This window comes from Ambystoma mexicanum, chromosome 3q, assembly GCF_040938575.1.
Source record: "Ambystoma mexicanum isolate Mex_15411 chromosome 3q, UKY_AmexF1_1, whole genome shotgun sequence".
NCBI classification, from domain to species: domain Eukaryota; kingdom Metazoa; phylum Chordata; class Amphibia; order Caudata; family Ambystomatidae; genus Ambystoma; species Ambystoma mexicanum.
Window position 1 is genome coordinate 484,100,164 of NC_090926.1, and position 20,521 is coordinate 484,120,684.

Below are 20,521 nucleotides of genomic sequence, written 5' to 3' on the forward strand. Positions count from 1 at the left end.
GACATTCCTTGTTTTGGAATCTTGGGCTATTTCTGTTTGGGTTGCTACTGTTATTACATGAACGATATGATATGATATGATATGGCATTTGTAACGTGCCTATACATGCGTTTCAAGGCGCGACGAGGCAAGGTAGAGGGAACGAAGGGAAGACAAAGACAACAAACTCACAAGGCCATGGGGCATTGAGATTGCGCAAGTGCAGGGGAGAGGGGAAGGGTAAGTGCGGGTGGGGCAGGGGAGGGGCACAATACAATAAATAGGATCAACATTAAAGAATTAATAAAATAAATAAATTAAATAGGTAAACGTGTGGCCAGCTATTGGCAAGTGCAGTAGTAGGTGCAGAAATCAGGTTTCAAGAGCTGGTGGGCACTATAGGGATACAGAAACAGCCCCCAAGTGCAGGGGTGGCCCGGAAGTCAGTGAAGGTGTGCATCTGGCGGGGGAGGGGAACTGGGCCCAAGATCACATGGTAGCTAGGTGACCAGTGCAGTTTCAGTCGGGAGTTCAGCAGGGGAGAGGAGAAGAGAAAGCAGAAGCGAAGACAAAGGTCTTGAGGTGCTTCCGTAACTGAAGATGGTTCTCCTCAAGTTTCAGGGAGGCATGGCGGCTGTTCTCGAGGGAGACAAAAGCAGAAGAAAGAGATCTACTACCAATCTGTTGCTTGGAGAAGGGACTGACACTGAGGGAGTTGGGGGCGGATGCATACCCCTCTCAAGATTGTACCCTGTCAGCTGCCATGTTACCACAATAGGTGAAGGAGCTATGGGCCTAATTCATTGAGTGTTTTCCGATGGGTTTTGCCATTATAAAATGCTTCTGTGAATAAAAGCCCTTTATCTCTTCACTGTGCCTGTGTCACCTTTATGAATGGGATTGCTTTTGGTTTGTATTAGTGTGAGAATGGATTAGGTAGTTTAACCACTGCACACCCTTGTTCTCCTGCAGGACGGAAGTCATGTTGTCATAATTAGGCATGTGTTTCTGTAATATTCATATTGCTTTGGAGACTTCTGTTTTTAAACCAAGGTTATGTTTGAGCTCACGGTGCACTAATCAAAAAAAAGAAAATAGAAATGATCGTTTTGGACGATGTTCGTCCAGTCTAATGTTTCAATGTAATGCTGCCTAGAGAAGGGCAGGTAGCTTGCATTACTGACAAATGACTCATGTTTAGCACAAACAAGAAATTAGCATATGTCGAGTGTTTTCATGGTGTGACCTTTAAAGGTGAGAACAACATAAGTCTGGCAACTAAAATAGAACTTTTTATAGATGTTTACCTTCTGTTGGACTTCATCTGCGACTAATCGGACTTGACTTAAGCTCACTTTAAATTGGAAGAATAATTAGATTAGAACATGTGCTGCAAGCACATCTGGTCGATTGTTCGCAAGGACAATGTTGCTGTGACGTCTCCTTGCACTGCCAAACGTGTAACATATCTGTGCTGCATTCAAGTTCTCTGCAGGAAGCAAACGCGTTAGGTAGGTGCTATTAAGAATGTAATGTTTGTATGGAAAGAGATGTTTAATGCTGATCTCCTGGCTGCAGATAGATATATTACTCACGTGTATGCTTTGACCACACTGTTTCTTCGTGATAACGGAGGAGGACGATGAAACATTCTTTCTCTTGTTTGTGATGAAACAATTCCACTTGTTGAGGAAAAGGTTTGTGAAGCAGAGTGGCTCTTGCAGCAGGTCCGCGTAGGCTGCACAGTGTGAACCTGACATTTGGAAACAGCTCTCCTCTTTGCAATTCTTGTCATGTAAAAGTACAGCAATGAGTAAAATGATGGTAAAATTACCTTTAACCCTTTTCTTGCACGTGACAATTTGCACTTGGCAAGCAGCATTTACAATTAATTCCTGTGGAAACTGCCTGTTTTTTGCTTGTGAAAAATAAGGCAGGATCCATAGGAGTAAAGATCATTTTTTCCAACTTAAAAATAGTGCTCCATGGAGAAACTATGGAGTGTGGACACAATGGTCCTTTTTTAATGAGAATTATTTGCCGAGATGAACTACCAAAGAGGCATGCTGCTTTCTTTTGAAGCCAAGGATATAGGGCCTCATTACAAGTATAATGGTGTTGGAAACGCCTGCAGTAATGCAGTGGTATCTCTCGTATCACCACATTACCTACTACAACTGGTGGTGAGGGAGAGGAAAAACCTCCAGCAAAATGCTCGAGGCAATTCTGCTGCCTTACCATCAAAAATCAGCAAAACCGGCTTAATTAGTGCTGGAATGATTAAAGTAAGTAGTAATTCCACCGAAAACCCATAAATGCAGACTAACACAGCCATACCACCACTTGTAATCCGGCAGTTATTCCGCCAGACCAAGTGGCGGTAGCGTTAATTCCATCTCGCAGTGTTCTGGTGGATTTACCACCGGAACAGACTTGTAATGAGGCCTTAGAGTCTTCTCTTTGGGTGGGCATTTCAGATTCTCTGTGGAAAATGTGTGCTGCAGTCTAAAGCTTGCACATTCACAAGACACTTCAATAAGGGTCCGGGAAAGGGATAAAAGAGCCTAGAGCAATAGCTACAATGCATGTGATGTAGCCTGCAAATACAGTGTTTTATATGCACAGTCCTTAGTTCAAAGAACCACTATGCAAATGTATGTTTTCAGAAAAGCATTGTGCAAAATCTAAATGTAGATTACTCTATTGGTGAGTGGTGCATAGAGCATTCAACATAATGGTGACAGGTGAACAGTCAGCATCTTTCATAAAAAGGTTGAATGATCTGTGATCGGGAAATATTAGGATAGCTCAGGTCAAAATGGTGATTTCAAAGGCATCCGCATGAATCTTCTATTATTCTGCTGTTTCAGAGTTTGACCAAGTCGCACGGCTGAGATGTCCAGGTTTTGTCCTATTGCCCTACTCTATATGCCTGGGCATGGTTTGGACAAACCAGATGCCCCTTGGCAGGACAAATGTACTGGGCACTTAATTAATGTCCTTGTAGGACACAACTGAGCATCTTATGGGTTGGTGACTGCCCATGTGACGGCAGTTGATTAGTCTTTCTGAGTGCTTCAGAGTTGACAAGTGGGGTGACAGTTGAGGGACTGCAAGAAGGGCCGCTATTCCTCTGATGTAATTTCTGTATTGTGGTGGTGTGGAGGAGAGGTTTGAGATGCTATGGACTGTTTGATCTGGCTTTTAGGTGCTTAGAGGCACCTGGGCATCTGGATCTAGTGGCTTCCATGCACCGCCTTTGAGTAGTTTGTTTTGTCACTTCGTAACCCCTTGCCGAATATTTATGCCACAGAGTTCCTTTGTATTTTACAATGTTGACAGTCATGCTCGCAACTTTTCCAGAATTGAGAAGCTTCTGTGATGTGAATATTCCCCCTATACAAATGTATTAATTCATTCCTTAAATACATAATTAGGTGTGTCTTGCATTCGTATATTTATTCACGTGTCTCTCTCAATTGCAAACTATCTTCCTATGTCTGTGTAGGATTCCAACTCTTTTTGGTGTGGCTTTTCGCGCAAGAAATGCCCAAAGAGAAATTGTCCAACAATACCAACCATAAAGCAGGTGCTGCCCCTGTATGAAGAAGTGCTGCAGCCTCCTCCCAAAGGAGAATACGGCCCTAGGACCAAAGACGGCTGCTCTCTGGTCCAGATATCTCTGACTCTCTAGTGCCGAGAATGCATTTAGCTGTATATCTCAAAAGTGGTGCTGCCTTGTAAAATCATAGATGATACAAACTACATGTTCATCAGACACGAGAATATAGGTCAGGTGGACATGTCAGCCTTCTCTTTCCAGGCAAGGAAGGCAGATCAGGCCATGATGTGACATGCTCATTGCCCACAAGGATTGGTTTGGACATCAGAAAGCCTGCATAAGCCATCGTCTGCAATACATGTTACCATGACATGGAACCCACCTGTGCTGTCCCTCACTTCACTCCAATCAACATATGTTACGGCAGGTCTGGAACACCTTGGTCTTCAGAAAGAATGATGTCTTTGTACAAAGCAAACCGAGAAACTGCTATTTCATCTGTGTCACGGCTATTTTGCGCTTACACATGCCTTCACACCTCCCCCGAAAGAGGGGGCACAGATGGTCTCAGAATCCCACGTTTGCAAACAAAGAACATTGCTCTGGGTAGCACTGTAAGCTGTGTCCCCATCCACGGATATTGATTATGGTTTCTCTGCACCTGAAAGATGTTTCTCAGCAGATGATTAAGAGGGTGCTTTTGCTGATATTGGGCACAGCTCCTCTCTCCATCTGTCAATGTCGTGTTGCATCTGGCTCCCATTATACTACACCTGACAGGGAAGAGCTTGGCTACCACACCTCTATACACCTGCCAGGGAACAGCATGGCTACAACACCTCTATACACCAGCAGGGAACAGCATGGCTACCACCCCTCTATACACCTGACAGGGAACAGCATGGGTACCACACCTCTATACACCTGCCAGGGAACAGCATGGCTACCACCCCTCTATACACCAGCAGGGAACAGCATGGTTACCACCCCTCTATACACCTGACAGGGAACAGCATGGCTACCACACCTCTATACACCTGCCAGGGAACAGCATGGCTACAACACCTCTATACGCCAGTCAGGGAACAGCATGGCTAACACCCCTCTATACACCTGACAGGGAACAGCTTGGCTATCACACCTCTATACACCTGCCAGGGAACAGCTTGGCTACCACACCTCTATACACCTGCCAGGGAACAGCATGGCTACCACACCTCTATACACCTGACAGGGAACAGCATGGCTACCACCCCTCTATACACCTGACAGGGAACAGCTTGGCTACCACACCTCTATACAACTGCCAGGGAACAGCATGACTACCACACCTCTATACACCAGACAGGGAACAGCATGGCTACCACCCCTCTATACACCTGACAGGGAACAGCATGGCTACCACACCTCTATACACCAACAGGGAACAGCATGGCTACCACCCCTCTATACACCTCACAGGGAACAGCATGGCTACCACACCTCTATACACCTGCCAGGGAACATCATGCTACAACACCTCTATACGCCTGACAGGGACAGCATGGCTAACACCCCTCTATACACCTGACAGGGAACAGCTTGGCTACCACACCTCTATACACCTGCCAGGGAACAGCATGGCTACAACACCTCTATACGCCAGTCAGGGAACAGCATGGCTAACATCCCTCTATACACCTGACAGGGAACAGCTTGGCTATCACACCTCTATACACCTGCCAGGGAACAGCTTGGCTACCATACCTCTATACACCTGACAGGAAACAGCATGGCTACCACCCCTCTATACACCTGACAGGGAACAGCCTGGCTACCACACCTCTATACAACTGCCAGGGAACAGCATGACTACCACACCTCTATACACCTGACAGGGAACAGCATGGCTACCACCCCTCTATACACCTGACAGGGAACAGCATGGCTACCACACCTCTATACACCAACAGGGAACAGCATGGCTACCACCCCTCTATACAATTGCCAGGGGACAGCATGGCTACCACACCTCTATACGCCTGACAGGGACAGCATGGCTAACACTCCTCTATACACCTGACAGGGAACAGCTTGGCTACCACACCTCTATACACCTGCCAGGGAACAGCATGGCTACAACACCTCTATACACTGGACAGGGAACAGCATGGCTACCACGCCTCTATACACCTGACAGTGAACAGCATGGCTACAAAACCTCTATACACCTGCCAGGGAACAGTATGGCCACCACACCTCTATACACCTTTGAGAGAACAGCATGGCTTCCACACCTCTATACACCTGACAGGGAACAACATGGCCACCACACCTCTATACACCTGACAGGGAAATGCATGGCTAGCACACCTCTATACACCTGACAGGTAACAGCATGGCTACCACACCTCTATACAACTGTCAGGGAACAGCATGACTACCACACCTCTATACACCTGAAAGGGAACAGCATGGCTACCACACCTCTACAAATTGTGGATGTTGTTTGTTTCTGTGAAGTTTTAGACCGGGCCCGGAGATTTATATATGGAAGGTTGAGGTAACATATACGTAAACAAGAGGGCCCAATTATGGAAGGCAGGCTCCTGTAAAGCCCTGGGTGGGGGCACTATGACATGCCTCTCTGCCTGCTGGGGCCTGGGGACCTGTTAACATTATTTGCTATGTATCCAGTACTCCCCTGTGCTACAAACAGGAAAACAAAGAGACATGATTCTTCGGTATAAGGGAGGGGGTGTGAGTGTCATGGGGAAGTGTGATGAGAAAGGGTAAAGCTCAGGGGTCGTTTTCGGAGGTGGAGGGAGGGGGGGGTTGGTGCTTAGCTCAAAAAATGCCCCGTGGCAATGTGTGGGGAGCAGAACGTTTGGCTCTTTGTGCCGCACATTCTTGTTTGTTTACTTTCAGTAAAGTTCCTCCAGCCGTATTTCAAGTTCTCTATTGATTTGAAATAATATAATCTGCCCCTGGGAATTTCTCACCTACCAAGTACATTATTATCGCCATGTCAAGCAATGATGGGAGAGTCAGTGAGCAGTTTTATTTGTGACCCCTCCCTGCAATGGCCTGTGAGTGGAATGCGTCTAGTAGGAATTCACCAATAAAAATCATCTATTTTTTCAAGAGGGGCCGGTACTATATGCCCTTAAGAGTCTGGGTCCAGCTACGATATTAAAAAAACGAGTTTGCATGCAACATACAGATATTTGTAACGTGTTTTCCTTAATTTTCTAATTTGTTTACACAATTTATGAGCGAACCCGACTCTTGTTTGCTAAGCAAATATTTATGTTCCTTGTCCTCAGGGTGGCTGTGTATGTCCTTTGATTGGACAGCCTTAGCTCCATCATTTCCAAGCCGGCGCCCATCAATCTGACCGCCTCGCACAGTGTGACATCTGTCCCAGGACGCAGTGTGGGAGCTGCCAGTGATGAAAGGCTAAGGCCGACCATAGCATATATATTACATCAAAATCAATACAAAAATAAAGCCTTCAGCATTTTAATACTGGGAAGATTAATGGTAATGCAACCAGAACGCTTTGTTTACGGTCACCTTGAAATATTAATATATATATATTTGACAGCATGCCAACAGAGCGCTTCAAGGCTAGGGAGGCCTCCACGGCATCAACACCTGTTATTGTTGCATATGCCTGAAGTGTGAAGGGAGAAATACTCATAAAGTTGGCTTTAAAATTACACGATGAAAGAGTGTCAACACCTGACGTTTCCTTACACATGAGAAACACCACCAGTCAGAATCCCTACTCAAAAAAAGTCCCACTCCCAATGTTCACCCCGTTTACCAGTTCTGCCCCCCCACCCTGCCCTCCAACCCAACACGCCAATATCCAGCAGCCTATGAAGGATCTCTATTCATTGGCAGGATGGCAGAATTTGGGGATATGCCTAACCCGAAATGCCCATTTCCACTGAACATCGAGAGACTTTCATTATTCTCTCTTCTGTCCTAGTTAATCGTCCAACTATTTATATTCTATGCTCTGTCCTAGTTAATCGTCCCACTCCTCTACACCGATTCTAACAAGAGGATGTTACTTGATATACGCCCAATCACTTCTATATTACTGATGAGTCTACCATGTCCCAAGGCAGTTCCACTCCATGCACTCTTCCCCCCTGATGCCTGACCCACCTCTATATTGACTGCTGACTGGAATTCCCATAATCAGCAGTTTTGCTCTCTCTCTTCTGCCCTTTTAAGGTTGTGAGAAGCAGTCACATGCCAGCGCCCTTTGGATGATTATTCCTGCACTTTATTGACTGTAACCTAAACTAATAAATTGCCCCTTTATCACATTTGTTTGTTGTGCTCCACTCTCGTCCTGCTCTGTGCACGTTTCGCCTCCACGTTCATTTCCTCTCCCTTTCTCTGTTGTGATTTTTATAAGCATTCCTACAAACTTCCTTTCTCCCAGCTCATTGTTTTTCTCCTCCATGTTCTTCTGAAATCTGTCCTGCTATGATACTGACCAATGGGCTTGCTAAATACTTTCCGTTTGCTCTTATCAACCATCTTTCTCCTCTTGGCTGCACCAATCTGCTCGTTTTGTTGACCCAGGTCAGAAACAGGGGTGACTCATGAATAATGGATGATGGGGTGACAACCAGCAACCAACTATGAACTAGTCAAGCCAGACCAGGGAGAACTCCTGGGCTCGCTTAATCTGTCAAAGTGAAACAGGCTTCCTTTGCATGGCATGTTAGGGATTCAAGCTGGTATATTGAGGACCTGAATGTATACAGAGAGTGCTCCGTTGATTACCACACACGTAGAGTGCCTATGGCATACAGCTGCAGCTGCTTCCTGCATGTGTGCCGGAACCAATACGCTCTTCCTGATTCCTGATTCCTGTTTGTGATGTGTGAGAGCTGGAAAGCTTTTCAGGGAGCCTGAGGTGGAGCAGATTATGCATCAAGGCTGCCGGTAAGAAAAAGAAAATGTGCATGTGTGTATGCGTGCATAAATGCATGATCAATTAGTAGATTTGCCTACATTGTTTCATCCCATCTCAACATGTGTTCTTAATGTGACAATAATGTTTTACTGGGCATCAAGGATATTTCATATATGGAATGCTTTAGGTGACTAAACTGTCCTAAATTAGAGCAGTCAATCTGGACATATTGTTTTACCCAGCATCAAGAGTTTAGAAAACATGAGATACTACTAGGTTTCTAGACTGGCCTACATTGATGCAGCCAATCTGGTTATATTTTCTTACGGTGGCATGATATATATTACAGGGCATCAAAACAAAGTCAAATATGATATTGTATTAGTCAGTTAGAGTAGGCTAAATTGGTCAGCCGGTCTGGTTATATCTCATTTCTGTAGCATGCTTTTCTTTTTATTGGCATCCATTTTAAAGCCAACATCATGAGTTGACTTACATGGTCATATGGCCTACATTAGTAGACCCACTGTGGACATAGTTTATTACTGTGGTCTGGCAGCCTATTAATACTGGCAAAGTGAACAGGAGTATGTCCTTACACGAAAATTACAGTATATAGTATGCAGCCTGCCTTGACCTGTTTGTATTGGCACAGCAAGGAGGAACATGTGTTTTTTTTTGTTTTTTTTTCATGCGTACATATATTGCTGGTAACAATATCTTGAAAAAGTGTCTGGGCACTTTTGGTGTCTTGCATGCATGGTATGTTTTCATATGTTAGCCTACAAAACTAATTGCAAATGGTGTGGCATTTTACTAAATATTTCACAGAATTTGTACTGTAAAATGTACCATTTTAAGTCATTATTTTTAAAAATTCTCTTGTCAAGAGAGCCCCCAGAACCACTGTTGGTTGGTTCAGGTTCCCTCAAAATGCTCAGTTGTTCGAGAATATTTGTGGGGAAACATGTCTGTCCGTACAATTAAAGCATTCGTCATCTGCCACTGGTCTGTAATATAGCTCAATGTTTCCTCTCCAACCAACATGCTGGTCATTCTCATTCCCTCTCCCGCTCAGCTTTTGCTTTGATTTCCATAAAATGGGACTCTTGCACTAGTTTCAGACCTTTAAGCATTCAGATATTGTACAACCTTTTTCCCTTAGTAACATTTCTAAGGCATTAGCATTAAATGAAAAACCTTTAAGACCAATTAGTAAATATGAGAGATTCGTGTTCTCTTATTAGTCCCTGAGCTTTTTTGAATGTGCCCTGTTTAAATGGAACCTAATAATTGGTTTAGTATTAGGGAGCTTTTGGTTTTGCAAGTTCTGCCTTAATATGAGAGTGCAGGAGTGAAGAAATCACCATTTTGCTCTAATACCACAATTTGCAAACAAAATAAAAAAGATGATGTATGTTACTTTAACCTAGTTCTGTACTCAGGTTGGTATCCTTACCTTATTTACCAAAATCAAAACTCAGGCTTTCTTCAATCATGACACAATCCAGCAACTCAGTGCAGAGCGGAACTAGTCTAGAATGACATATGCAAAGAGATGAGCGTAAAACATGTCTACATCCAATGTCCAAAAGCATTATGGATTGTTAATAATTGGTCAATATCCTATAACTGGTTGCCATTATTATTTACAATTTCACCAAACCTTTGATTTCAACAGGGACCTGGATTTTTCTCTTTCGTAATCTACATCATCCACTGAGAAGGGAGGAGTAGGACATTGCAGAAGTCTATTACCTCGATCTTTACTCTGCTCTTTGTCTCTGAAGCGTCCCCATGGATCATCTATTGGTTTTGGAGATTGCCCATCGTCTCGATACTGCAGATCCTTAATAGGGTTTTATGTGCCCATGTCCTATTACTCTCACTGTTCTAAGACGGATGCTACACATATTTTTCTCAGTGCCCAGTAGTCTTTTAGCCTTTGGTCACTGTCTTTCTTGCCAGCTCCAACAATCCAACCAGATTTAAAGGCAGATTTTGAAGTGAAGGATGTAGGCTGATTTTTTTATTTTCCTTTTATCCATTGTGGCTTTGGAAAAATCAACAGATAAATAAATCTTGTGCCCTTGACACAAAAAAAAAGGATAATGCTTTTTGCCGTGCAGCAATATTTGTTGCATGTCTTTATACCAGGCAGATAATGAATGGTCTGGGTTTCTCTGGGTTTAACACATTCTTCAGTTACTATCTATAAACCCTTTATTGGCTCAAAGGTTAGTCATATTAGTGCCAGTAGCAAGCACTCGAAAAACGTTGCAGGGTCACTCCAAAAAGGCAGATATTGTATCTCTTATCATGATCCTCTAACTCTGTCTTGGCAATTGCATGTTCCATCACGTTGAATTGTAAGTGATCCAAGCCCTCAATTCTGTCTTCTGCCATTGTAATTCGGTTTTCAACTGTTGATAGTCACCTGCTTTGTGATTTCAAGCCATCATTCAGGATTTGCAGATCAGAGTGAGTGCCAAAGTATGATTATCAAAAGAATTCATTGGGCCTCATTAAACGGTAGGCGGTAACCATGGCGCTATTAGCGCCATGGTTGCCGCCAGTATTTTACCGTGCCCGCCTTGGTGGATGGCGGAATTACTGCCCTACTCTAAGGTGAGCGGGGGCGGTAATTCCCTATTCACCAAGGCACTTCCCCATTCCCATTTTTGCCCACATAGGGCTCAATGGGAATGGGGAAAGAGGTAATTACGGTACCGCAAATTGCAGTAACGTAATTAGCACCAAGGTCCCTTTGCGGGCCTGTTCCTTAACGGCTGGTAAAACCAGCCGTTAAGGTCGGGTCCCGCAAAAGGACCTCGTAGTAAGGCGGTAAGGGTTTACTGGTACCGGTGCCCTTACCGGTACCGGAAAACCCTTACCGCCTACCGTGTAATGAGGCCCATTGTTGTTTGTAGTGTCTCCATTGGGTTTAGCAGTTGCAACAAAAGCGATTGGCCATTGGAGGTTTAAGGGTTTCTGTTGTCATTTGTAATACCCTCATCTTGTATTGCTCCCTTTCTGTGTATCGTGGATGAAGTAATCATTTTGTGATGTTGACCAACAGACACAGAGTAAAGGTTTATTAGGGTGCCCCCTTTCGTCTAATTGGTTTATAATTTAAAATATTTTGTAGTGTAGCTCTTGAGAACATCAGTAGCTGAGGGCAATATTCGTTTTACAAACTGACATATTTTATTAGTGGTAAACCAACATTTCCAGAGGGAAAAATAAAGAAAGCTGCGCCATCCAATAAAATCTAATTTGAATGTACCTATCAGGTACTAGACCTGTCAAGATGGCCCCCACAGTTGCAGGTCTGTATCTTTGATTCTAAACAAGCCTCCGGAGTAATTTTCCTTTGTCATATGAGAGAGATTTGTTTCCTCACTCCAGTAGACGAGTGCTTACTTTAATTTGCATGCAGTAATCTTTTCGCTCCTCTCCCAATGCTACGAGTGGGTGCGACTCTTATCTCCTGCATCGCCTGCAGTCCCTGAGCCGGCTCGCACCCCCGTCTCGTACCCTGCACACATCTCAAAGACGATCCAGCCCTCTGCTTATACCACGGGTCTGGTGAGTGCGTATTCCTCTCTCTGCCAACGCTGCTGTGTTATAACAAGGTGTTGTTCATTTTTAAATGTAATGAGTGCTTTCTTTTGTCCCCACATTCTACTGAGGAGCACTCAATCTAAGCAACCATCTTGGCAGCTGCCCCACCACCCACAACCCCTTCTGTCCTCCCACGTCCCTCTTTCTTGAATGAGGGGTGAACCTCAATCGTTTAAGGACCACATACCAGACAAAATGTGAGTTGTGTTGCCACCACACTGGTAGAACGTGACCTAGTGGGATTTGAAGAAAGGAGAAGGCTACAGTAGATGTTCATAGCAGAATGTGCTGAACTGAACTTCAATGCGCGTAGGAACAGAATGAATGCCTTACTGTAAAACACACGGGTTGTATTTTTTCATGGACATCTTCCAGCACTCTAAACAGTGTAGCACTGAAGATGTGAAACTAATTTGCAATCACTCTTGCTAAAACCATGGATTCCTACATTTGCCACTAAATGTAAACAGAATCATGAGCTCGGTTGGCTCAGTTGAAGCCGTCAACAACCTGCTCTGAAAATGATCTCTGTGTGGGTTCCTGTTTTCCAGGGCTGGAACGCACTCACTGGCCTTCATTCGTGATCTGCACACAAAGCCCAGGCTGCTATGCAATTACTGTAAAATCCTCTCTGCCTATTTGTATGATTGCAATGCAAGTCTGAAAACACAGCAGTAAAGCAATGCAGTCCGCATAGTAGGACCATACTTTAAATTACTGCATGCAATTAACGTGCCTTTTGCTCAGTGTGAACCAATGCATGCACAGGAATGAGCAATTTGCCAATAAATGGAAAGGGTCAGTTTAATTAGACCTTCACTGCGGCGATCAATTAACTTTTAAAAGCAGTAATATGATCCTGCATTTGCTTGCTGTTTGTGCCTTGCAACCGTCCATCATAAATACAGCTTGGCCCATTAACCTGATGCTGGTGCTGATGTCTGAGCTGAGAATATAAAGAATGCGCTCCCATCAAGAGCAGGACCAGAACATAGAGCTTCCGTCCCGGCAGTGATTAACATTTTATTGTGCTTTCAAAGCCAAGCTTCCTGTCAACATCACATCAAGGCTGCAGTTAAACTGTGAAATAAATTCATCCATTTTGATTTAAGTTCCACCTCTTGGTGTCTCTGTATTTTCCAAGAGATTGGGCCCAGAAAATAAACATGTATAAAACATAAATTCGAGACACACAACAGACTTATTTATTTATTTATTTATTTATTTATTTATTTATTTATTTATTTATTTTAAGGTCAGAGGGATAAATCGATACTGTGTCATACACCCATGCACAGATTATCGACTTGGGAAGTAAATGTCGAACAGGCTATTACAGCTGACACTGCAACTATAAACACACATAAGCACTCGCACTCTTCACAGAATGAAGGTTGTGAATATTTAAATTTTTAGAAATAATTTTCCATATTGAGCTGATGAATAATCATTCCCAGTTTTTCAGGTATGAAACTGACGTACCTGGACAAATGTTTGCCGATCTGTGTCAAAATGACATTTGCTCCGCAGGAGTACAAGGATGAGTCGAGGAAAAGCAGTGTTCTTAGAAGGTGCGTGAATGTCATCCAGAGTAACCCAAACAGCACAACAGTTCCAAAATAAAATCATGTCTCATCAAGGTTCTATTTAAATATATAATTGTTATTACACAAATTATTTGTATGCTCAACTATCAAAAGCACACAAAAAACGGAACCCCTTTAAAGGAAAGAAAGAGAAATTTAGAATTTGAGAGATGCACGCTCTCTGAATATTTAGCTTGGAGGAAAACATTCCATAATGTATCACTATGTTCAAAAGGATAAGCCTCTTGGTGAAACAGGTACAGAAAGGGGATTAACCAGTCTCAAGTGGACCAGGGTACATGGTCCTTTTGGCAGTATCTTATTCAGTTAGTGTTGAGTCCATGGTGTCAAACCTGGCTTCTTATCATTGTGCAAGTGGATTCAAACATGTTCAGGTTTGGCGAGTTGTGTAGATATAAGTGGTGAGCAGGGGTTGAAGCACTTCAAAGCACTAGCTCTGAAACGGAACAGTTTGAATGTGTCCTTCAAGAAATGCAGTTTGAAGTAATCACCAGGGTCGGTTCGAAGAGAGACCCTGTTTGAGATGGTAACTGCTGTTTATGGTTAACAAGTGACTCTCCAGCACTTAGAGTCAAGGTGCCTCATTACAAATTAGTCGGTCTGGAAATAACGGTGGCAGTAAACCCGCCGCCACCGATGTTTCCGGACCGCCTGATCCTGACTCCTGCAGGCGGGAGGTGATGTTCCCGCCAGGTTTGACTGGCAGGTTTAACACCACCCGCCTGCAGGCGGACGAGGAAACACCGGCAGCATTACGAGATGCTGCCGGTGTTTCCATGATCCCCATTCCCATTGAGTCCGATAAGACTCAATGGGAATGGGGATTAACACCATTCCGCCTCCGTGATTCCCGAGAAACCGGGGTTGTAATGCCCCGGTAATTCCGGGAATCACGGAGGCGGAATGGTAATACGAGTCTGGCGGTAACCAGGTGGTTTTACCGCCTCGGTTACCACCAGACTCGTAATGAGGCCCAAGGTCTGGTGATGGTTCGAAGCTGTCACCATGATGGTCCAATGTTCATTTGGACTAAGTGGCGATTTGATGTCAGGCCAATTGGAGTCATTGATAACCACTGGTTTGAGTAGATGCGTGGCACAATGCTTCCAGTGGTTAAAGTCAAGGTCTGGTGATGAGTCGTTGGTTCAAGTCAAACAGGTCACAAGCTCAGCTTGATACAAAGTGGCAACAAGAGGTTAGCGGTGCTAGCAACAGTTTGAATATTGTGCGTCAAAAGCAGCACTGGTACATCCAGTTTGGTTCGAGGGCTGTCAAGCCTGGTTTGAAGATTACTAGAAGTCGTTTGATGGCACAGCACATGGATCCTGGCTGGTCAGGCTCTCCCAGGGCTTAGGGAGAAAATATGTTGTGGTATTGGTCTCCGAACAAGTGGGAGGCTATCACAGACCTTCAGGGGTCCTTTACCTTCAGTTATGTCCTAGATACAGGTGTAGGCAGAAGAGATTCAGGTTCCAATGTGCCCTGGGAGTGGTTGGGGATCTTGACTCTGTCTTGGAGTACTTAATCTTCACCTCACTGGCCGAGGGCTCTGGAAAGATTAACTCTCCCAAAAGAAGTCCAAATCAATCTTTCCTTGAGTCCTGGGTGGTACAGAAGTGAATTTAAGAAGGTGGGGGAGACCCCCTCCTTTACAGGAAGAATCACACAGGAAAGCCTGATTTAAAGGGGTCAAAACCCTGTCCTTGTGACAAGTGTTCCTTGCCTTCTTTGATCATAAGCAGGGTGGTTTGTGCAAAAGGAAGTGTGGTAGAAAAGAGAGATACAGAGAGATGGTGGTATCCTTCACTAACTTTGCTGAGCACTCTATGCCTAATGTAAACCTGCCCCCTTCCATAGCCATAGCAACAATGACCCTTTGGCATGTAACACCCTGGCCTGAGGTTAGTCCTTTTGTGTAGGGTGTATCCTTTTATAACTGCTTCACAGGACAGCTTCTTCTGATGGGCTTGGTTGTTTCCCAAAATCACAAAAGATCAAAAGAGAGGCAACCCCCACTCACTTTGGTCATGTTTGGTGCAGCAGAGATAGACTAGGGAGAATACACACAGCCCGACCATGGCCAGCCAGGCTAACAGTGTTGACACATTTATAATGCAGAACAGATGTGGCTTTACCAACCAGGATATTAGCTCTCATAATTATGTAGTTTTGGAATAGAGGTGATTTTAAATGACTTTGAGTGCACATGTGTCAGTATGCTGGTATGGAGCTTTGTGAAAGAGGTGTCTGTTTAAAGGACCACCCTTTTGAAGATAGAAATACATGCATGATTGTAATAATCCATAACAATTCAAATACGCAGGGCTTTTACATCCTTGCCAGGTGGCAATCATTTACACCATTACCCAGTTCTAGTCAAACGGAACAGGTCACAATTTGGAAAAATGCTTCACGACCACTAGAGCACTATACCTCGATCAGCCAAACTTATGACCTTGAGCACATATTTCATCGCAGCAGCACATGCTCACTGTACGGAATCACAGTGCAAGTGAGTTTTGTGGCAGAGTACAGTGAGTTTTTGCTTCATGATAAATGATCTAGCTAATTTATACAGTAAACATGTTTCCCAATTGCCAGCGTGTTTGTTTGTTTTATTTGCTTATACCACGCCAGACCCAGGGGTATCTGGGCGCTTTTCTTAGGTACATAGTTGCAGAAAAGTAATTACAAGGTACAAAGTGAGATACAGTATTGTACAAGATGATAGGTGCGAGAATTTACAAAATGTACAAGTGATTGCAAGGAACTATGATAACAATATACAATAGAATATACAAGAATATACAAAGTGACAGCAATTTTAGTTTCCATTGGTATAGCCTGGTGCACACAGTCCTAGACCACTTTCTAGATAATGCACAATATCAGAACGTTCAGCAGCTGCTCCAAAACATAGCAGCTTGGATAATCTTCTCCCTTAAACTTTGGGTCTCCAATACTCCTGCTGTGAAAGCTCTGCTCATCAAAAGGAAGCTCCTCTCAAAGCCCCTTAACACATCTCTACAGCACTGGTCCCACAAATCTCATCTGGTTTGCTTTGAAACACATCCCCATCCGCAGCCTGCAGTCTTTCGCCTGGCCCTGAATTTGAGAGAAAACTAGAATGGAGGGCATGCACGATTGGCTCTTAGCATGGCACAAACTCCTCGTGTACCTACACTGGAAAATTCCTTCAAAAGATACAGAAGATGTGCAAACCCTGGTTTCGCATCTAAGCTTAGTCCAAAATAAGTGTCTTACCGGTCCCACCCCTAGACCCTTTCCAGTGTTCCTCCATGTGGTCTACTCGTTGCTCGGTCTGGACTTAATGCTTTTGTTCTGCGTTCGGTCACCCTACCCCTCAGTTTCTGTCTACCTGTCCCCGCATTATGGTATCTGTCTCACTTTAAATCTACAACTCTGAATTCTGACTCATGTTGAATTTCCCTCTTCCTGCCGCCTTCCATTTGTAAGTTAGATATGTTGCCTATTAATACTTTGCGTTGTGATATTATGTCTGATTTCATGATGTGGTTGGTGAGTGCTGGAAATCAGAATCTATATGGAATGTCTATGGAAAATGAAATAGGAATACATTGCAAGCAACTAAAAAGAAGTGTATCGACTAGCATGCACACCATACATGCATGATCAGGTGCAATCAGTCGAAACCACTGGACAGAAGATCAGTAGAAAATCAATTATTTGTGTATGGACATTGAGCACAAGAAAAGTTACAGGATTAGCATTGTATTTGTTGTTTGCTGCATCTCTCTGCACCCTTGTAGGGCGATAGCCCGAGCTTTGCCTTGGACTGCCCACGAAGAAGCAGATCCTGTTTACGGCCTTTGTCTCACTCTAGCCTGTAAATAGTGTGAGTGCTGTGGATGGCAGGTTACAGAGAAACACTGTTCTATCATCAACTCGTAACTGGCCAGTGCCTTCTACTGAATAACACCCATTCACCTGGTATAAAGATATATTATCATTCTGAAAAAACAGACAAAAGAAATGTTGCTATTGTTTAGAAACCAAAATAGAATGGTCCTTTATTATGTGACTGCTTACAATCCTTGTGCAATCATGCATTAACTATATATGTATTGTCCCCAGGGGATTATGTGGTGATGGCAGTTCTCTTTGACCTGAGCAGGAGGATGGGCTACTTCACCATTCAGACATACATTCCCTGCACCCTTATTGTTGTCCTTTCTTGGGTGTCCTTCTGGATCAACAAGGATTCCGTTCCTGCCAGAACATCACTGGGTAAGATAGTTTTATGAACACCAATACTCTCTGTTTCTCAGTCCCAGACTTCCTTGTTTTTTATATTTTGTATTTGAATTTTGAATTTTGAATAATGTATAACACGCACACAGCGAGCCAAATCATATCCTCTCGCAGATGACACAATGGTCCTCATTACAAGTCAGGCGTTAAGGGTTTAACGGCGCCGTCGGCGCCGTTAACCCTTAACGCCTGATTCACACTTTAACGCCTGCTTTTTGCAGGCGTTAAAGTCCAAGGCGCTAAGCGACCTTGGTGCTAATTACGGCACCGTAATTTACGGTGCCGTAATTAGCGCCTTCCCCATCCCCATTATGCCCTATGGGGGCACCTTGGAATGGGGCGGTAATTCCCCCATCCACCATGGCGGAATCCGGCATGGACAATGGTATTAATAGCACCATGGTCCACCGCCTGACTTGTAATGAGGGCCAATATAGTTAGAAAAGGAGCATAACCTGATTGAAGCAAATATCACAAAATTCAATGAAAGCCATGATCGCCAGACTTTTATCTCAAGTACTTCTTTCCAATTCCAAAATGTATGGGTAAAAATCATGTCCCCCATCTCCCTGTGATCATTCATATTGTGCAGTGAGTTTTCGGGCCTTTTGTCTTGGCATGAGGGCTCTACCACCTTTAATGGCATGAGAAGGGGGCATTGTTTCTATTAGAACATTACACACAATGATGTTACAATGTTCTGTTTAAAACAACTAGACACAAAGGAGATGCTTTGGAATGTTGCCACTGCATTATCTGCAGAGGAACTGCAAACCCCCCAATATATTGTAGAGTTAAGTTCAAATGAGGGGTAGACTTGGCCGGTAACAGCCCATCAGCCATCAGCCTGTGTCTTGGGAGACCCTGATGAAGCAGGCGCCTCTGGGGGTGTTAATACTGTTTGTTTCTAAGCGAGAATTGGCTGTGTGCATAGCACTTGCCGAATTCCCTCAGAAACAGTGAGGCCTGAACAAATAAAGAGAAGGTGTTTCTTTACTTTCTTAAACGGCTTGCATGTGGGCAGGTAGAATGTTGTGAAAAGTCCTAAGAGTGATGAAAACAAACGGGTAGTAAGTGTTGTGTGGTAGGGGTGAGTGGACATTAAGGGGGCTAGCAGTAGGGAAGAAGTAGAGGGGGGCAGTTAGGGCCTGCAGTGCAGCCTGAGAAAAATGACGGGCCACAGGAAAGGCCCAAAAGACTGGCATGGAAAATAGGCTCGTGTTACGAGATACAGCCCACGTTCCTGCCCCCCCCCCCTTCCCCTGTGCCCCCCCAAACCCTTCCCGGTTGGCTGGAGTCGTTCTCACGGGTGCTAATCTTGACAACTCCACCACTGTTTTACAGGATTGAAAATGGATCTGATTAGAGGGTGAGAAAATTAGCCGAAAAATATTAGAACAATTATATTCCTTGTTCACTCAACGGACCGCACGGTGTGATCTGCTGCATGTCACTGTATAGACATGTAGCTCCAACAGTTTCATTGAAAACACCGTCACTGCCCTAAACCAGGGTTACTGCACCAAAAGGCATGGAACGGGAGCATGTTTTGATCTACAGAAAGGCGTTTTCTCCATGAGCCAATGAATAGTTCAAACATCTGACTCCTTTTGGAAAGTTATCAGAATGTAGGTGTGTTGACGATTATAAATTAAAAAGGATGATTTGAAGTTAATTTGAGGAATCTTTGGAAAATGCGTCCATTAATACTTCAGGAAACCGCAATCATGTGTATAGAGAGGTAACTACAACACATAATGTTGCTTTGTCCATGTATTTGCAACCATGAATGGATGAGGGTTAGCATGCATTCCCATTATTAGTATGCAGTCTGTTCACCCATTCTGTTTGGTATCTGCATACGTTATCTATAGACTTAATATTGCAGCTGAGTTATCTACAAGGGTCAAACCAAGCTCTTATCATTGAGTGCTTAGGGGCTAACAGCCATTCTCTCAAACAGAGGTCTACATATATGCATCTAGATAGTTGTGTTGTTTTGTACTGTGCCAAATGCTGCACTGAACCACTCTGCCAGGGGTCTGCAACATTTGGCTCTCCAAATGTTTTGTACTACAACTTCCATCAGCCCTATCCAGCACCGTTAATGGTAGGGATCCTGGGAGTAATGGCCCAAAACATCTGAAGGGCCAAAGATTTCAGACCACGCCAGGGTAGTGACTCACTTCTCCAATTGTGCAATTTCTGCTGATGACCTTGTTCTACTTTCACAGCTTTCTGTCTGTTTGACCAGTACAAATTTTGACTTAACAAATGGTGGAGCAATCTTAGAACTTTGCACGTTATCCCTTTACTAGGCATTCAGAAACCATCTCAGCCAAACTCATGTTAAATGTTATGGTTAAAAAAAAATAATAATAATAAACTCAAGGGAGCTGTGCCCGTCCCTCAAAGACTGCCAAAATACTGTGCCCAATGAGTTTACTACCTAATTTCAGAGGTGTGGCACCCATAAGCGAAATGCCTAGTCTGACTGAACTGCAGAATTGTTTCATGCGGGATTACTGACACAAA

The 20,521-nt window shown here is 43.9% G+C and overlaps 1 protein-coding gene across 3 annotated transcripts in view; it reads left to right on the forward strand.

Moving 5' to 3' along the window:
* GABRG2 (gamma-aminobutyric acid type A receptor subunit gamma2) overlaps positions 1–20,521 on the forward strand; it is a 907,137-nt gene that overhangs the window by 862,297 nt on the left and 24,319 nt on the right. For all 3 annotated transcript variants that reach the window (XM_069654279.1, XM_069654278.1, XM_069654277.1), the window contains exon 7: positions 17,810–17,962. In XM_069654279.1, the coding sequence (XP_069510380.1) occupies positions 17,810–17,962 (153 nt within the window). The remainder of the gene's footprint in view (positions 1–17,809; positions 17,963–20,521) is intronic.